The sequence below is a fragment of the Schistocerca gregaria genome, chromosome 6, assembly GCF_023897955.1.
Source record: "Schistocerca gregaria isolate iqSchGreg1 chromosome 6, iqSchGreg1.2, whole genome shotgun sequence".
In the NCBI taxonomy this organism is placed as follows: domain Eukaryota; kingdom Metazoa; phylum Arthropoda; class Insecta; order Orthoptera; family Acrididae; genus Schistocerca; species Schistocerca gregaria.
In genome coordinates this window covers 336,098,972-336,115,840 of record NC_064925.1, presented here as the reverse complement: position 1 = coordinate 336,115,840, position 16,869 = coordinate 336,098,972, and the positions used below count along the sequence as shown (strand labels likewise).

The following is a 16,869-nucleotide window of genomic DNA, read 5'->3' as shown; positions in this document are numbered from 1 at the left end:
ACGCACATTTTAGAATGCAGGTAATAGCTATGGGATGATAAGAACAGTCATTTTTTTTTTCCTTTATGTATCTCAATTCAGCAGTTCTCCACTATATGTGAATAAAGTGGCCAGAGGCTGTGGCCATGTGCGTGAGGGTGGCACTTGTGTGAATGTGTTTGTGCGTGTTTTCTATTTCGGAAGGACTTCATTCACAAGGTTACATATTTGAGCAGTTTCTCTCATTTTGCCACTCTTCAACTCAATGCCTCCCCTATGGGATGAGTAACAATATGTCCTTTCTGTATTGCTGTTATTCCATCCTGGATTTTACACTGTTTAAAAAATAAAGTACTTCATTTTACTTCTTACAAACTTTCAATGACTGAACAGTTTACAATATACATACAACTAGCAGTCTTTATTGCTGGAACTAGCATGCCTTTATTACTAGATATTTTGAACAATAATGATAAAGTAAACAAATAAAAAAATATACTTGGATAGAATGAATCTGCTAAGTTTTGTATTTACTCAACCTGGCTTAAAGTTTCATTTAATTCTCATTAACTCATACAACACTTCTCAGTTTCTAATAGCCTCATCATCAACTGCACTGAAATCCTTCTTATGAAAATCGCAAGTGGCATGCAAACAGTGGAATGAGTAGACACAGAAGTTTGTAATGAATCTGTGCAGGGGGATACTGAGAAAATCGAAAAGGCAGTATCTCACCACAAGTGGCCCCACAGATTAGATGTGGTTTTCGTTCCATAGACCCAAAAAATGAGATGATTCTCTTGGGTGTGAAACATGTCAGAAAGTATAACATAAAACATTTGAATATAATACTTACTACCCTCATCATTTGTCAGGAGATTATCGAAAATGTGAATACAATGTGGTAAACTAGAACAGATAATATTCACAGAATTAACACACTATCAGAATGAAACATTGTTATGCACTTTTAATAAATCTCGACTGTTGCGACCAAGTGCTGTCAAAACTAAAATCTAGCAGACATTTTTACTTAAGCTGGTTTAACAGTCTCTGTTAAGATATTGATCTAGAGTAGAAGGAGTTGCCTACCAAAAAGTCTTTCAAACTATGTTTAAACCATGCTTTATCTGAAACCAGGTTTTTAATGGTTGCTGGCAATTTACTGAAAATGTATGTTCCTGAATATTGGGCCCCTTTTTGGACCAAGGTAGGTGATTTTAAGTCTTTATGTAGAATGTTCTTATTCCTAGCACTGATACTATGTATTGAGCTGTTGGTTGGAAATAGAGGTGTATTACTTGCAACAAATTTCTTTAAGGAATTAATGTACTGAGAAGCAGTGGTTAGAATACAAAGTTTTTGAACAGATTTCTACATGATGTTCTTGAATTTACACCACAAATGATTTTTATCACATGCTTTTGCACCCTAAAAACTTTTTGCTTGGTTTGATGAGTTGCCCCAGAATATGATCCCATATGAGATAATAGAATGAAAGCAAGCAAAGTATGCGTTTTTTTTTTTTTTTAATAAATATATCTTCTACATCTGACATCATTCGCATTGCAAATGCAGACTTGTTTAGGTGCTTAAGCAATACTGTAGTATGCCCTTCCCCATTGAATTTATAATCAAGTTGTAATCATAGAAATTTAATACTGTCAACTACTTCTGCATGTCTTCATATGTTATACACATGCTGGAAGGAAATCTCTTACAGGTTTTGAACTGCTTGTAGTGGATCTTCTTGAAGTTTAATGACAGTGAATTATCTTTAAACCATTTATTAATATCACTGAAAATTTTATTAGCAGCTTTTTCTAAATATGTACTTGGCTTGCTACTTATTGCAATGTTTGTATAATCTGCAAACAAAACAAACTTAGAATCTGGCAATATAACAGATGAGAGGTCATTAACTCACACAAGAAAAAGCAACGGACCCAAGATGTAACCTTGAGGAACACCACATGTAATTAATTCCCAGTCAGAAGAAGACTGACTGCTTACTGCATAGGTATTTCACAACGACACTTGGTAGCCTTAGTGCAATTAATGCGGACAACTAGACAGTTTTTGTCACTAACAGAAAGTGGATAGTCCCATGTTCACAAACATGTGGAACCAAGCTAAAAAATTTATGACCTCAACATCTGCACCCATGTCAATGTATCTTGATCTTGCTGAAATGTATTTTTAACAACGGAAAATCCAGGATGGAATAACAAAAATATTATGAAAAGGACAGCTGGTACTCAACCTGGAGATGCTGAGTCGTACTTAGGCACAACAAAAGGACTTTCAGCCAAAAAGGCCGTCATCGGAATCTCTCTCTCTCTCTCTCTCTCTCTCTCTCTCTCTCTCTCTCTCTCTCTCTCTCACTCACTCACTCACGACATGACCATAGTCTCTGGCTGCATAGGCAGCTGTCCTTTTCATAAAACTGAAATTCATTTTTGCTGTATGATAAATTTTTCAAGGAGAAAATTTGACAGACAGGATTGGAGAGGAAAGACAAACACTGCGAACCATAATGGCTGTCTCAACCAATAATTTGACTACAAAGATAGAAAACAAAAGCATGTCATTTTAAAGCAAGGAAGATTGTTGGTGTGATTTACCAAAGCCATGAAAGATGATAGAACAACCCTTCTGGTGTAGACTCTTTATTATTTTACAGAATGAGATCGAGACTTAGCTCAAGACCTTCGTGAATAAGAGGTTCTTGTTTTCGGTATTTTGTGATATGGCTGGCCAGAGCTTATGATAACGTGAAAACCACAGCATTGGAAAAAAAAGGTTGTTCCAACTGGATCGCCTCTTAAACTTATATGTGGAATTAAATCTTTGATGCCAGACACAACAAATCTATGTTAAGCACAGTGTAAATACTACTGGGCCTCAGATAGTTGACAGTGCTCTCTCTAACGGAGGCATTCTGAGCCCTCTCCTGTGAATAGCTTATAAGCAAGACCTTGAAAAATGTTTTACACCAAGGGTAACTACCTTAACAGTTTGCTGTATTTGACAGGCTGCACCCGTGAAACAGCAAAAGAAATTACGTAAGATTTCATAGAAAGTTTTAGAATTTGGCTGAAAGACACTGGCCAAAATTAATCCCAGAAAAATCATACAAAGTTATTTTTATGTAGAAAGTGGTTTCACATTGCCCCAATTATTTGCTGCATGGAGGAACACACATCTCATTCTGGAGTCAAGTTTATAACATGAGAACTGTCTCAACATTAATTAGGATAGCTCATGTAAATTATGGATTTGTTTATAAACAACTTTTATGCTATCACCTTATGCAATGCATTGTGGAAAATGATTCCCATTTTCAAGTTCATTTTTCTCAGCGTGTTATTCCATTTTTTGTAATATTTTTGGTTTGAGTTTCTGCATTGTTCTATTGACTTTAAGGTTTCTTATGGTCAGTTTGTGCAGAGTCTCACACAGGTTGAACATCACACACAATTTTCTGTGCACTGTATACATTCAGAATAACAAAATTACATAAACAATGTGTAACTGTTTGTTTATGTAAGTCCTTTTCCTTCTGCCTGAAGTAAGAGCCACTGGCTCCAAAAGCTTGCCCATTACAACCATCTTATGTGTTTGTTCTGCCGCCTCTTGGTGAGTAAATTTTTTATCTATCCAGTTAAATTATTTTGCCAAAAATTGACTGTTTTTGTTTTTATATGTGTAATGTATTTGATGTATCCTACACAAGTATATTAAACGACCCTAAGGCAAATAAAGAGAACTACGTATTTTAGAACTGGTGATGTCATGTCACAATGTTTTGATGAGTTTCGTTCCCATCATCTTCAAGCAAAGCCATACTTGAAGATGATGAGTATGAAACTAAACTGAGTGTGTATATTGATCTTTTCTGCAGATATCCTCCATTCCTGAAGCTTTATATGTAACCTGGAGATCGGTGTTTCCTAAGAATTTATATACCAGTCAGGACAATGCACCAATGTGGCTTCCTTTCTTGTTCTACAGTATTCTATGTTCATCTAATAATTATATTATATTAAAAACAAAGATTCCAAGACTTACCAAGCGGGAAAGCGCCGGTAGATAGGCACAATGAATAAAGCACACAAACACACACACAGAATTTGAGCTTTCGCAACCAGCGGCTGCTTCGTCAGGAAAGAGGGAAGGAAAAGGAAAGATGAAAGGATGTGGGTTTTAAGGGAGAGGGTAAGGAGTCATTCCAATCCCGGGAGCGGAATGACTTACCTTAGGGGGAAAAAAGGATAGGTATATACTCGCGCGCACACACACATACACGCATATCCATCCATACATACACAGACACAAGCAGACATATTTAAAGGCAAAGAGTATGGGCAGAGATGTAAGTCAAGGCGGAAGTGTGGAGGCAAAGATGATGTTGAATGACAGGTGAGGTATGAGTGGCGGCAACTTGAAATTAGCGGACATTGAGGCCTGGTGGATAACGAGAAGAGAGGATATATTGAAGGGCAAGTTCCCATCTCCGGAGTTCGGATAGGTTGGTGTTGGTGGGAAGTATCCAGATAACTCGGACGGTGTAACACTGTGCCAAGATGTGCTGGCTGTGCACCAAGGCATGTTTAGCTACAGGGTGATCCTCATTACCAACAAACACTGTCTGCCTGTGTCCATTCATGCGAATGGACAGTTTGTTGCTGGTCATTCCCACATAGAAAGCGTCACAGTGTAGGCAGGTCAGTTGGTAAATCTCTGGGTGCTTTCACACGTGGCTCTTCCTTTGATCGTGTACACCTTCCGGGTTACAGGACTGGAGTAGGTGGTGGTGGGAGGGTGCATAGGACAGGTTTTACACCGGGAGCGGTTGCAAGGGTAGGAGCCAGAGGGTAGGGGAGGTGCTTTGGGGATTTCATAGGGATGAACCAAGAGGTTACGAAGGTTAGGTGGACGGCGGAAAGACACTCTTGGTGTCTTATATTAAGAATTTAATGCGATGTCAGTGCCCCACCTGGCTATTTCTGTTGTAAGTGTCACTTCATTAGGAAAGTACTCTAGTCCTGTCTTGCAAACATCGAGTGCTGTCAGAGGCTGATCCAGACGAATATAAACCCTTGCCAACCTCAAAAATGTCTCAACTGTCTGTTGACACTTCAGAGCTGAACGAAACTGTTGCTCTGCATCTCGCATCAGGCCCATTACAAAGTAACATTTCCCAAGTTGTACTTTCCACCACCAGTCTTTGAACAAAGAGGCCTCAGTTGCCTGCACAGCAAGTTCCATAGCCTGTAACAAGTATGATAGTTAGTAAACACAGTAACATCTCCAGAGAAGGTAACACTCTTAGTATTATCCCATCACATATTAGTATATACCCTCAATTTGTACAAGCTACAAATTTCTCTTGCACCACAGTGGGTTTGCTTCAACATTCCAGTGAGTAAAATCCCATACCCTGCAGTTCAGTTTCATACTCATCATTTTCAAGTATAGCTTTGCTTGAAGATGATGGGAACGAAACTCATCAAAACATTGTGACACGACATCACCACCACTTGGCTGACCACCGAGAAGATTGGAATATGATGAGATAGCCTGCAATGACAAGGAATTGTGTTTAATAAATATGTTTACAGAATTAACTGACTTGTTTCTCAATGGCACTTATCCCCTACTGAGTGTAAAGAACACATGTGACCACTGCATTCCGTTAACTTTCTGTCAAGGCTTCCACCTGAGGGGCTGATGACTAAAGTAATGAGTTCTCTCCTAATAGGAGACTCAGAGGATGACAACAACTTAGTTAGCACAAAGACCTTGTTGAAAATCTTTAATGTGGTCTGTTGTTACCTATTTCATGATACACTAAATATATGACGAGTGAGATGGTGTGCCCTTAAAATTTCCTTTATCATAGTGTTTATGATTCGAAGTACAATTTGTAATAATTAACAGAAAACTAGCTATGACATGAAACACTGTTTCCACTCACCAAAGATGGCACGTTGAATTGCAGACAGCCATGACAAAAATACTGTTACACATTAAGCTTTCGGCTGAAGGCCAGTATCACCTGAGCAGCCACAGATAGTGCTTATGTACATGGGAGGAGTGCCTGCTTCTGTAAATGCAAGTGTGTTTCTCTTTTCAGATGAAGGCTTTGGCAAAAAGCTGAATGTGTAACAAATTTTTCATTGTGCTTATCTGCAACTCAATGTGTCATCTTTATGGTAAGCAGCAATGTTTCCTTTCCATTATTGTTGACATTCCCACTTGTACTTTCCATTCTTTGAAAAGACTATTTCTGTCAGATTCCTTACATTATTACTTTAGTATATACCATTCTGGTTGGCCCACAGGTGTGTTAAGCAGATCTTATACTGCTCTGCAAATGGATGTAGTCTTTTTCATTATGAATTAGTATTTGTTCCCCATTTTTGTTTTTATGATCAAGTTTAGCAGTCATTTGTTCAACTTTCGCAAATTTCTATGGCAAGGATTGAATCCTGAGAATGACAACAGTGAAAGCTTAGAAACTACAAATGAAATTTCACTATGTCAGATTCTACTAAAATTTCCCAGCAGCTGCTGAATGCAGGGTTCTGCGTGTATATTTAACGTAGGTGGTGAAATGCAGGTTCACAATGTCCTATATTTTCTTGATTATGAGGTGGAGAACAGGGATCAAGGAGGCATTAATATCATTAGCAAACTACATCTACAAGAAAGAGAAATGGATAGAGATGTGCAAGCCCAGTGTGGCAAAAATACGTAAAAGGGTATGAGATACATAAACTCGGATTGTATCTGCCAGATGATAGATTTTTTTCACGTGTTCCAGAATGGTCAGTTACTTGTTTGTATGTTCCATAGATGATAATTGAGAGCTTTCATTATGATACAGAACAAGTCAGTTTTACAATTATAGTTTATTTTCCAAACGAAAAATGTGGCAACTTGCTGACCCTTTACATGATAACTTTAGAGGTTGTTTCTTTGCCTGCATATAATAATTTATACTTAACTATGTTCAAATTATTAAAATTCTCTAGGCTATTATGCAGTGGGCTGTTGTCTAACAGAACACAGAAGACAATGGCATTATCGTCCAGGGAATTTTAGTAAATTTAACCTTTTCAGTGCAGAAAGTTTGTTAATTTTATCATCCATTAATTTTTTTGACCTTAACTTGATAGATGATAAAAGATTTTTACACCTCAGTACATCACTCTTTTCTGTGCCACACTAAGGCTGAGTGATTGGTAGTTAAAATTGTTTCTCCTTACAGTATTATATTTAAGTGTCAGTACACCCAACTGTTTAAGTTCTTCTGGAGTAAGCATCACATAATATTCTTATTACAGGCTTCTGTGCAACAGATTTTGTTTTCCTAAATGATGAGTTACCCCTGAAAATGATGCCATAAGGCATAAGTGGATGAAAGTAGAAAAAGTAAGACAACATTTTTAAATTTTCATCTCCAAAATATGATGATATCAGAAATGCAAAAGTTGTAGAGTTGGTACATTGTTGACGATTTGTATATTGCAATTTCCAGTTCAGTAAGTAGCTTGCAATAAGTAGCATGTCGAGTACAGATTTAAAACTGGATCTTAATTAAACTTCCACTGTCATCAATAAATAACTTAAAGCCAATTCACTGTCATTAAACTCTGAGAAGACCCATTATATGCAGTTCAAAGCCTGTAAGAGATTTCCTTCCAGGATATGTATAACTTATGAAGACAAGCAGATTGAAGAGGTTGACATTGTTAAATTTTTGGGATTACAACTCAATAACAAATTTAGTTGGGAAGGGAATACTACAGAATTGCTGAACCACCTAAATAAATCTGTATCTGCAGTGAGAATGGTGTTAGATGTGATATATAAAAAAACTTGCATACTTTCATTCCATTATGTCACATGGGATCATATTCTGGGGCAACTCATCAAACCAAGCAAAAAGTTTTTAGAGTGCAAAAGCGGGAGATAAAATTCATTTGTGGTGTGAATTCAAAAACACCATGTACAAACCTGTTCAAAAACTTTGTATTCTAACCACCGCTTCTCAGTATATTAATTCCTTAAAGAAATTTGTTGCAAGTAATACATATTTATTTCCAACCAATAGCTCAATACGTAGTATCGATCCACATAAAGAACTAAAATCACTTACCTTGGTTCAAAAAGGGGTCCAATATTCAGGAATACACATTATCAATAAATTGCCAGCAACCATTAAAAACTTAGTTTCTGATAAAGCACAGTCTAAACAGAGTTTGAAAGATTTTTTGATAGGCAACTAACTCTTTCTACTCTATAAATGAGTATCCTAACAGGGACTGTTAGACAAGCTTAAGTAAAAATGTCTGTCAGATTACAGTTTTCAGAGGACTTGGTCACAGCAGTCAAGATTAGGTATTCTGTGTATGACAAATTTATTTAAAGTGCATAACTATGTTTCATTCTAATTCTGTAAATATTAGGGTAGCAAGTATTATATTCAAATTTTATGTTTATTATGTTACACTTCTTGACTAGTTCCACACCCATGAAAACCATTCATTGTTGGGTCTATTGAATGCATACCAAATCTACTCTAATCAGGTTTTTATCAATATGACCACTTTAGAATTAAGAGTGTTCTGTTTCATATATTGACTTACCTTCATGCCTTGTTTAGAAAGTGTGGTAAAGCCTTGATGATGATGAAGATGACAATTTATGGCAGAGGGCGCTAAACAGCAAGGTCATCAGCATCCTTGCATTAATGGCATACCAAAGAAGATTGAAGAACCAGAGGTTGCACAGAGTTTCAGGGAGAGCATAAGGGAACAATTGACAGGAATGGGGGAAAGAAATATAATAGAAGAAGAATGGGTAGCTTTGAGGGATGAAGTAGTGAAGGCCGCAGAGGATCAAGTAGGTAAAAAGACGAGGGCTAGTAGAAATCCTTGGGTAACAGAAGAAATATTGAATTTAATTGATGAAAGGAGAAAATATAAAAATGCAGAAATAAATGAAGCAGACAAAAAGAAATACAAACGTCTCAAAAATGAGATCGACAGGAAGTGCAAAATGGCTAAGCAGGGATGGCTAGAGGACAAATGTAAGGATGTAGAGGCTTATCTCACGAGCGGTAAGATAGATACTGCCTACAGGAAAATTAAAGAGACCTTTGGAGAGAAGAGAACCACTTGTATGAATATCAGGAGCTCAGATGGAAACCCAGTTCTAAGCAAAGAAGGGAAGGCGGAAAGGTGGAAGGAGTATATAGAGGGCCTATACAGGGGCGATGTACTTGAGGACAATATTATGGAAATGGAAGGGGATGTAGATGAAGATGAAATGGGAGATACGATACTGTGTGAAGAGTTTGACAGAACACTGAAAGACCTGAGTCGAAACAAGGCCCCCGGAGTAGACAACATTCCATTGGAACTACTGACGGCCTTGGGAGAGCCAGTCCTGACAAAACTCTACCATCTGGTGAGCCAGATGTATGAAACAGACTTCAATAAGAATATAATAATTCCAATCCCAAAGAAAGCAGGTGTTGACAGATGTGAAAATTACCGAACAATCAGTTTAATAAGCCACAGCTGCAAAATACTAACATGAATTGTTTACAGATGAATGGAAAAACTAGTAGAGTCCGACCTCGGGGAAGATCAGTTTGGATTCCGTAGAAATACTGGAATGCGTGAGGCAATACTGACCTTACGACTTATCTTAGAAGAAAGAATAAGGAAAGGCAAACCTACGTTTCTAGCATTTGTAGACTTAGAGAAAGCTTTTGACAATGTTGACTGGAATACTCTCTTTCAAATTCTGAAGGTGGCAGGGGTAAAATACAGGGAGCAAAAGGCCATTTACAACTTGTACAGAAACCAGATGGCAGTTATAAGAGTCGAGGGACATGAATGGGAAGTAGTGGTTGGGAAGGGAGTGAAACAGGGTTAGAGCCTCTCCCCGATGTTATTCAATCTGTATATTGAGCAAGCAGTAAAGGAAACAAAAGAAAAATTTGGAGTAGGTATTAAAATCCATGGAGAAGAAATCAAAACTTTGAGGTTCGCCGATGACATTGTAATTCTGTCAGAGACAGCAAAGGTCTTGAAAGGAGGATATGAGATTAACATCAACAAAAGCAAAACGAGGATAATGGAATGTAGTCCGATTAAGTCGGGTGATGCTGAGGGAATTAGATTAGGAAATGAGACACTTAAAGTAGTAAAGGAGTTTTGCTATTTGGGGAGCAAAATAACTGATGATGGCCGAAGCAGAGAGGATATAAAATGTAGATTGGCAATGGCAAGGAAAGCGTTTCTGAAGAAGAGAAATTTGTTAACATCGAGTATAGATTTGAGTGTCAGGAAGTCGTTTCTGACAGTATTTGTATGGAGTGTAGCCATGTATGGAAGTGAACCATGGACGATAAATAGTTTGGACAAGAAGAGAATAGAAGATTTCAAAATGTGGTGCTACAGAAGAATGCTGAAGATTAGATGGGTAGATCACATAACTAATGAGGAGGTATTGAATAGAATTAGGGAGAAGAGGAGCTTGTGGCACAACTTGACCAGAAGAAGGGATCGGTTGGTACGACATGTTCTGAGGCATCAAGGGATCACCAATTTAGTATTGGAGGGCAGCGTGGAGGGTAAAAATCATAGAGGGAGACCAAGAAATGAATATACTTCGCAGATTCAGAAGGATGTGGGTTGCAGTAAGTACTGGGAGATGAAGAAGCTTGCACAGAATAGGGCAGCATGGAGAGCTGCATCAAACCAGTCTCAGGACTGAAGACCACAATAACAACAACAAATTCTGTGTGTTGTGCTAATAAGGAGTATTGTCATACTACCTGGGAATACTATCCAAAGTCTTCGATATCCATCTGTTTTAGAATCTTAGCACATATGCTGAGCTGAATGATAAGGAGGCACCTCCAGTTACCTTCTTCACATCACCCAGCATGGATTCCAAAAACATGTCATGCATAACTCTCGCATTTCATGCGGCATCCTGAAAGCCACAGATCAAGACAATTGGGGGATTAAGTATTTCCTGACTTCTAAAAAGCATTTGACTCAGTTACACATCAAAATTATCAGCAATTACACAATTTTATGGGGTATTAACAAAATCTGTGATTGGAATTAACATTTCTTAGTAGCGAGGATGCAACATATTTGAATGGAGAATCATCAACAAATGTAGAAGTAACTTCAGGTGTACAACATGGAAGTGTGTTGGGACCCTTGCTATTCATGCTGCAAAATGGCACTTGTGGACGACAGACTTTTCGCAGATGAGGCAGTTATCTATAGTCACATAAAAACTGAAATAAGATGTACCAATATTCAGGCAGATCTTCATAAGATGTGAAAGTGGTGCAAAGACTAGCAACTTGCTTTAAATGTATAGAAATGTAAAGTTGTACAATTTATAAAACACAAAAAAGTAATATATGATGTCAATATCACCTAGTCACAAGTGAAATCAAGTCAGTCAAAATTACCTAGATGTGACAGTTTGTAGGAATATTAATTGGATATATGAGGGCTATCCACAAAATACATTACGTTTTGGAATTAAAAATAAATAAAGGATTGGAAATTCTTTTTATTACATACAGTGAAAGCCACACTTAAATACTACTTTTCTACATAGTTGCCATTTAAATTAAGGCACTTATCGTAGCGATGGATGAGCTTGGAAATTCCTTTGTCGTAAAATTTGGCCGCCTGCACCTTCAACCACGTGGTTACCTCTTTATGAAGCTGTGCGTCGTCATCAAAATGCTGCATAGCCAACCACTTCTTCATTGTTGGGAATAAGTGGAAGTCACTCAGTGCCAGGTCGGGACTGTACAGCGGATGAGGAAACAACTCCCACTTGAAACATTCGAGAGTGGCATTTGCCGTGTGGGCCCAGGCGTTGTCATGAATCAGCAAGGTCTTTGAGCCCAACTTTCACCTGCGCTTGTTTTGTATTGCTCTTCTGAGGTTGTGCAGAGTTTGGCAACACCTTTGAGAGAGTATTGTAGTGCCTCTTTCCAGGTAATCCACAAAAATCGCACTTTTTCTGTCCCAAAAGAAGAGGTAACCATGTGGTTGAAGGCACAGGCGGCTGAATTTTACGACAAAGGAATTTCCAAGCTCGTCCATTACTACGATAAGTGCCTTAATTTAAATGGCAACTATGTAGAAAAGTAGTATTTAAGTGTGGCTTTCATCTGTATATAATAAAAAAATTCCAATACTTTTTTTTTAATCCCAAAACGTAATGTACTTTTGTGGATAGCCCTTGTAGCATAGGTCAACTGCAGGTTGCAGACTTGGGTTCATTGACAGAATACTAGGAAAATGCAGTCAGTCTACACAGAAGACTGCTTATAAAACATTTACACGTCCCACCTTAGAATAATGCTCATACCTAATATGACTAACAGGGGATTGCATACACAGATGGACAGCACAGATGGTCCAGAGTTGACTCACTGAAAAGCATAATGGAAATGCTCTAAAATCTGAATCAACTGTCACTCAATGACATGTGTCAGCCATCCAATGAAAGGCTACTTACAAAGTATCACGAACCAGTATTAAGTAAAGAATCTATTAATATACTCTGGACACATAGGTATCACTCCCAATGGGACTATGAAGACAAAATTAAGCTAATTGCACCATCCACAGAAGCATTCATGAAATCCCACATTAATGACATGGGGGTGAAAGTGGTACAACAGGAAGGGCCTTGTGCCATATGATTTATAGAGTATGAATGCAGATGTAGAAACACTAGTTCAGTTGGACAACAATGGCGAAGGAAACTGACCATGGCCTAACTTTGGCAATATTACAACAACCACACAGAAGTCCGAAACCCATTCCTCCCTAAGGCAAGTTCAGTGAGCTAAAACTGTAAATCTTGTTTGATCCGTAAATGCCAGAATGGTCTCTACTCCGCTGCACTGTAATAGCACAGGGGAAGAAATTGGCCATGGCCTAGCTTTGGCAACATTACTACAATCACTCTTAAGTTTGAACCCTATTCCTCCCTAAGGGGACATGTAAATACCAGAATGATCTCTACTCAGTTGCATTGTAATAGCACAGTTCATCATTTAATTCTGTGTGTGCCTTTTGTGTTTATATTTCATCATGTTGATAAAAACACTCTTTTCAGTAATGAATAATATAGGCCTAAACTACAATTAAATGTATTGTGATAGACGAATATTTGATAATGAAAAAAAGTAGTGAGTAACCTTTATCTTTGCTAAGGAATCATTAGTTTCTTATTATCATAACAACTAATTCTAACAATAAAGTTTAAACAAGCAGGAAATCAACAAAACAATAATATGTATTTCCATCTGAGAACATAACATATCCAAAGAGAAACAAGTGCAAAGAAATAGACGTACAGTGGTGCTTCATTGTTGGCAACAGCATCCTCCTCCAAACTTCCAAGTGCATGAGGCTAACTACCACTCTGTGCATAAGACGTCAACAGTAAATTTCTTACATGTCTCACATCATTCTCGTGGTAAAACAGGTATTCAAAAAGAGGTTTAGCGATGGAAGGATTAGCAGCGTATTTTCCAAGATTTAGTCTCGAAATTTGTATGAAGGGTCCACCTGGTTCTGTCAACATGGATGCTGTTCCCAAACGCACACTTCGTGCAGAGCGGGATGTCACTGGTCTAGCTGTCCGTGCAGTGCGTGGAGTTTTCAGAGCCTGTTCAATAGTTTCTGGCCGACTTGTCTGAGTACCTGGTCGAACAACTCCACTCAGTGGACGACCAGTTTGTGTCAGTGGCCTGTGAAAAATTCAAATAAATACTATACATGCTAGTTCTTCTTCTATCATATGCTTAGTCTGTTATCACTGGTCTGAACATACCTCTGACCCTGGCTGACACCACGCTGAACTTGAGATGATGTGCGGAGCGAAGTTCCAGGGCGAGGAACCTGGGCTATGATATCATCGTCCAGTATAGCATCCGCCATGCCCTCCTCTTCAGCTTCTATATCATCCACATACACTTGTTCTGTCAAGGCTTTCATTTTAAGTGTCCATATGGCCTAAAAACAGCGTAATAGAAATCGTTCTTTACGTACACAATGGAGTAAAAAATGTATACTCTCGGGCAAATACTATATTAGAAAGAGCTCAAGTACTGTTATTCATAAATTTATATGGGTATTTACTAAATAGTTAAATAATTCATGCTGTAACTCGTGTAGTATTATACCTGATCGTATGGATTTTTCTCCAGTAATTCTGTGCAAAGTGATGCACACTGGTCATATTTTCGCCTGCGATACGAGCTTAAAGCCATGTACAACGGGTCCATCATGCACATAAACTGTCTTTTTAAACAAACCGCCGCTCTGAGCAACTCTTCTGTTCCACTTTTGCGGTATGTCAAAGTTTCTGTCCTGCAAAGCTTATATCAACAACGATGTTACACCCACAATAGCTGCTAACTTTGAACAGTAGACTTGCGTTATGCGTAATAACGCGCGAAATGCGGGTAGCATGTGAACGAATTTAAGTAAACAAACATTGTTAGTTTTCTGTAGTTATGTTTTGCGAAAAAGCCTTCCGCTTAATTAAGGACCTCCAGAGAGCAGCGGATAACCTTCCAGCATTCAATGTAATTAAGCACTGATCCGATGTATATAGCTTGGAATAACTTTTCTAAATTCTTGCTCACACTTTTGACATTTTAATTTCCAGGATGATTTGGTTAGACAGGTTTTAGAAGAGATGCAAGCCCTGTATGAACAGAACTTAAAGGACGCGTAAGTAAATTACAGGCTGTAGTGTAGCTTTCGTTGATAAATTAGTTGCGACGAAGTTTATAACAAACACAATTTCAGAAACACCACCGTCTCGGGAAATGCGTCTTATTTTCATGGTGTACACTTGCGTCATACGGCCCTAGAGAGAAATCAAAGGTGCCTTCTAGCGTACATGTGAGTTCCTGTTGCGTAATTTCGTGTGTATCTAAGTGGACAGTTCTTTGAAATTTTTAACAATTGCGGCATTGTTTTCCAGATACAACCGTTTGCAAAAAATTCGGAAAATGCGATGGGAATTCGGAAGTATATTACCAGCTGACGTCAAATATAATTTATCTGAGGCAGAGGTAAGACATTTTAATGTGTTTAGTTTCATCCCCCCCCCCCCCCCCCCTCCTCACTTTCTCTCTCTTTCATTGTGTTTTTTTAATGTTGTTATTATAATGGGACAGTAGAGCATATTCCCGTAATGTGTCGTTCTGGGTTGAGTTGTTGGCTGTGGACATATTTTTAGTTAATTAGACTTGCTGCCATTATTCGGTGATTGCTGATGAATGAAGAGGGGAATCTTTCGTATACTTGTTTATACTCTCGACTCTAAGCTATGGTTGGGGAGTGGGGATGATCGCTTATGTCTGTAAGTTAGTAACAAGCTGTGTGGATCATTTTGCAAAAAAAATTGTAATGATATGAAATGTATGATTATACATTCACATCGCAAATCAATTTGTACATGCATTCTGCACATTTCTATTTCTTTGTACAAAAAGGAAAAAAATCATGACCTCCCCTTAAATTTACACAATGACAGAACCTTCCTCTTTGCTGATGATACCACAATTATGATATCCGGCTCAAATGAACATCTTAAAGACACAATAAACAGGAGCACACCACAACTAAACTCATGGCTTAATTCAAACATACTATTCCTAAATATAAAAAAGACAGCTAGTATTACTTTCCAAACAGTCCAAAATAAAACCCACCAGTACCAAATATATCACTGAGTGATGATAAAATCAACTATGTAAAGGAAACCTAATTTTTGGGTGTTACCATTACTGTTACATGGAGAAGTCATATTGATATTACCTGCACCAAAGTGAGATAAGTATGTTTCAAGATTAGAAAGAATCTTGTTAACCACTGTTCCAGAATCTGAACATATTACCCCTCCCATGTCAGTATATATTGGACCTACTATGTTTTACCAAGAAAAATATTACCAACTTAGATATAAATCAAACTGGCACCAACATGATACAAGGTCAAAGAACTCTGTATGAGTAGTTCCTCAAATATATGGGAATAAAACTACAATCATCTCCCAATAGCAGTGAAGGACATTACACAAGTGAAGGATTTTACAAAGTAAAACTACAGTCACTCCTAATTAAACACTGCCTCTGCAGCATACAGGAATTCCTCGAAAATAGCATGCTTTAATGAAATGCTATAATGAACTGCTCAACGAAAATATCAGATAATGGATCCCAAACTATTGACCTTACGTAACATAACTGAATGTAAGTTTTATTGGTATAAATGCTAAATTCTGGTACAGGATAAATATAAGGCCTGAGTATATTACACATGTGATAAAAATATGTAATCATTTTATAGATTCATAGACATGCACCTCTTCTTATAAATGCCTAATATGTGTCAAATGACCTGTCCTGTATCATGATGTGCATTTCTGTACAATGTATGATTCAGAGGATCAAAACAAATAAATAAATAAAACCTACAAACGAACTTTTCCACATTACAATAGTAGAAATTCTTTGACAAAATAGGAGAAGTTGTCAAGGAGAAACTTCCTCAGTTTGTTATCAAAGTTTACTTTGCTATCTGTCAGACATTTTATATCCCTGGGTAAATGTCAGAATTTTTTGGTGCAGTGTTGTGCTGAAGACAACTTTATGTGGAGTAATGAATGTCATTTTTCCTTTCAGTATTGTAATTATGTACCTCATTGTTCTTCTTGAACTGTGGTGGGAATAAATATACTGCGAAGCAGTAGTCAGAGTTCCCAACTCCATAAGCAAATGTCTATAAGATGATCATGGGT

General features: G+C 37.7%; 2 protein-coding genes across 5 annotated transcripts in view; one reads left to right on the top strand and one right to left on the bottom strand.

The window, feature by feature from the left end:
• The window catches only part of LOC126278299 (tetratricopeptide repeat protein 8), a 60,322-nt gene extending 45,945 nt beyond the window's left edge, over positions 1-14,377 (bottom strand). For all 4 annotated transcript variants that reach the window (XM_049978311.1, XM_049978310.1, XM_049978313.1 and 1 more), the window contains exons 1-4: positions 14,240-14,377; positions 13,888-14,069; positions 13,510-13,804; positions 4,979-5,253 (exon numbers count right to left, since the gene is read on the bottom strand). In XM_049978311.1, the coding sequence (XP_049834268.1) occupies positions 4,979-5,253; positions 13,510-13,804; positions 13,888-14,069; positions 14,240-14,350 (863 nt within the window). In that variant the 5' untranslated portion in view covers positions 14,351-14,377. The remainder of the gene's footprint in view (positions 1-4,978; positions 5,254-13,509; positions 13,805-13,887; positions 14,070-14,239) is intronic.
• A 106-nt stretch (positions 14,378-14,483) lies between these two features.
• Positions 14,484-16,869, top strand: part of LOC126278301 (DNA replication complex GINS protein PSF1-like) — a 44,579-nt gene continuing 42,193 nt past the window's right edge. Inside the window, exons 1-4 of the mRNA XM_049978314.1 lie at positions 14,484-14,644; positions 14,728-14,792; positions 14,871-14,966; positions 15,049-15,139. Of these exons, the coding sequence (XP_049834271.1) occupies positions 14,573-14,644; positions 14,728-14,792; positions 14,871-14,966; positions 15,049-15,139 (324 nt within the window). The 5' untranslated portion in view covers positions 14,484-14,572. The remainder of the gene's footprint in view (positions 14,645-14,727; positions 14,793-14,870; positions 14,967-15,048; positions 15,140-16,869) is intronic.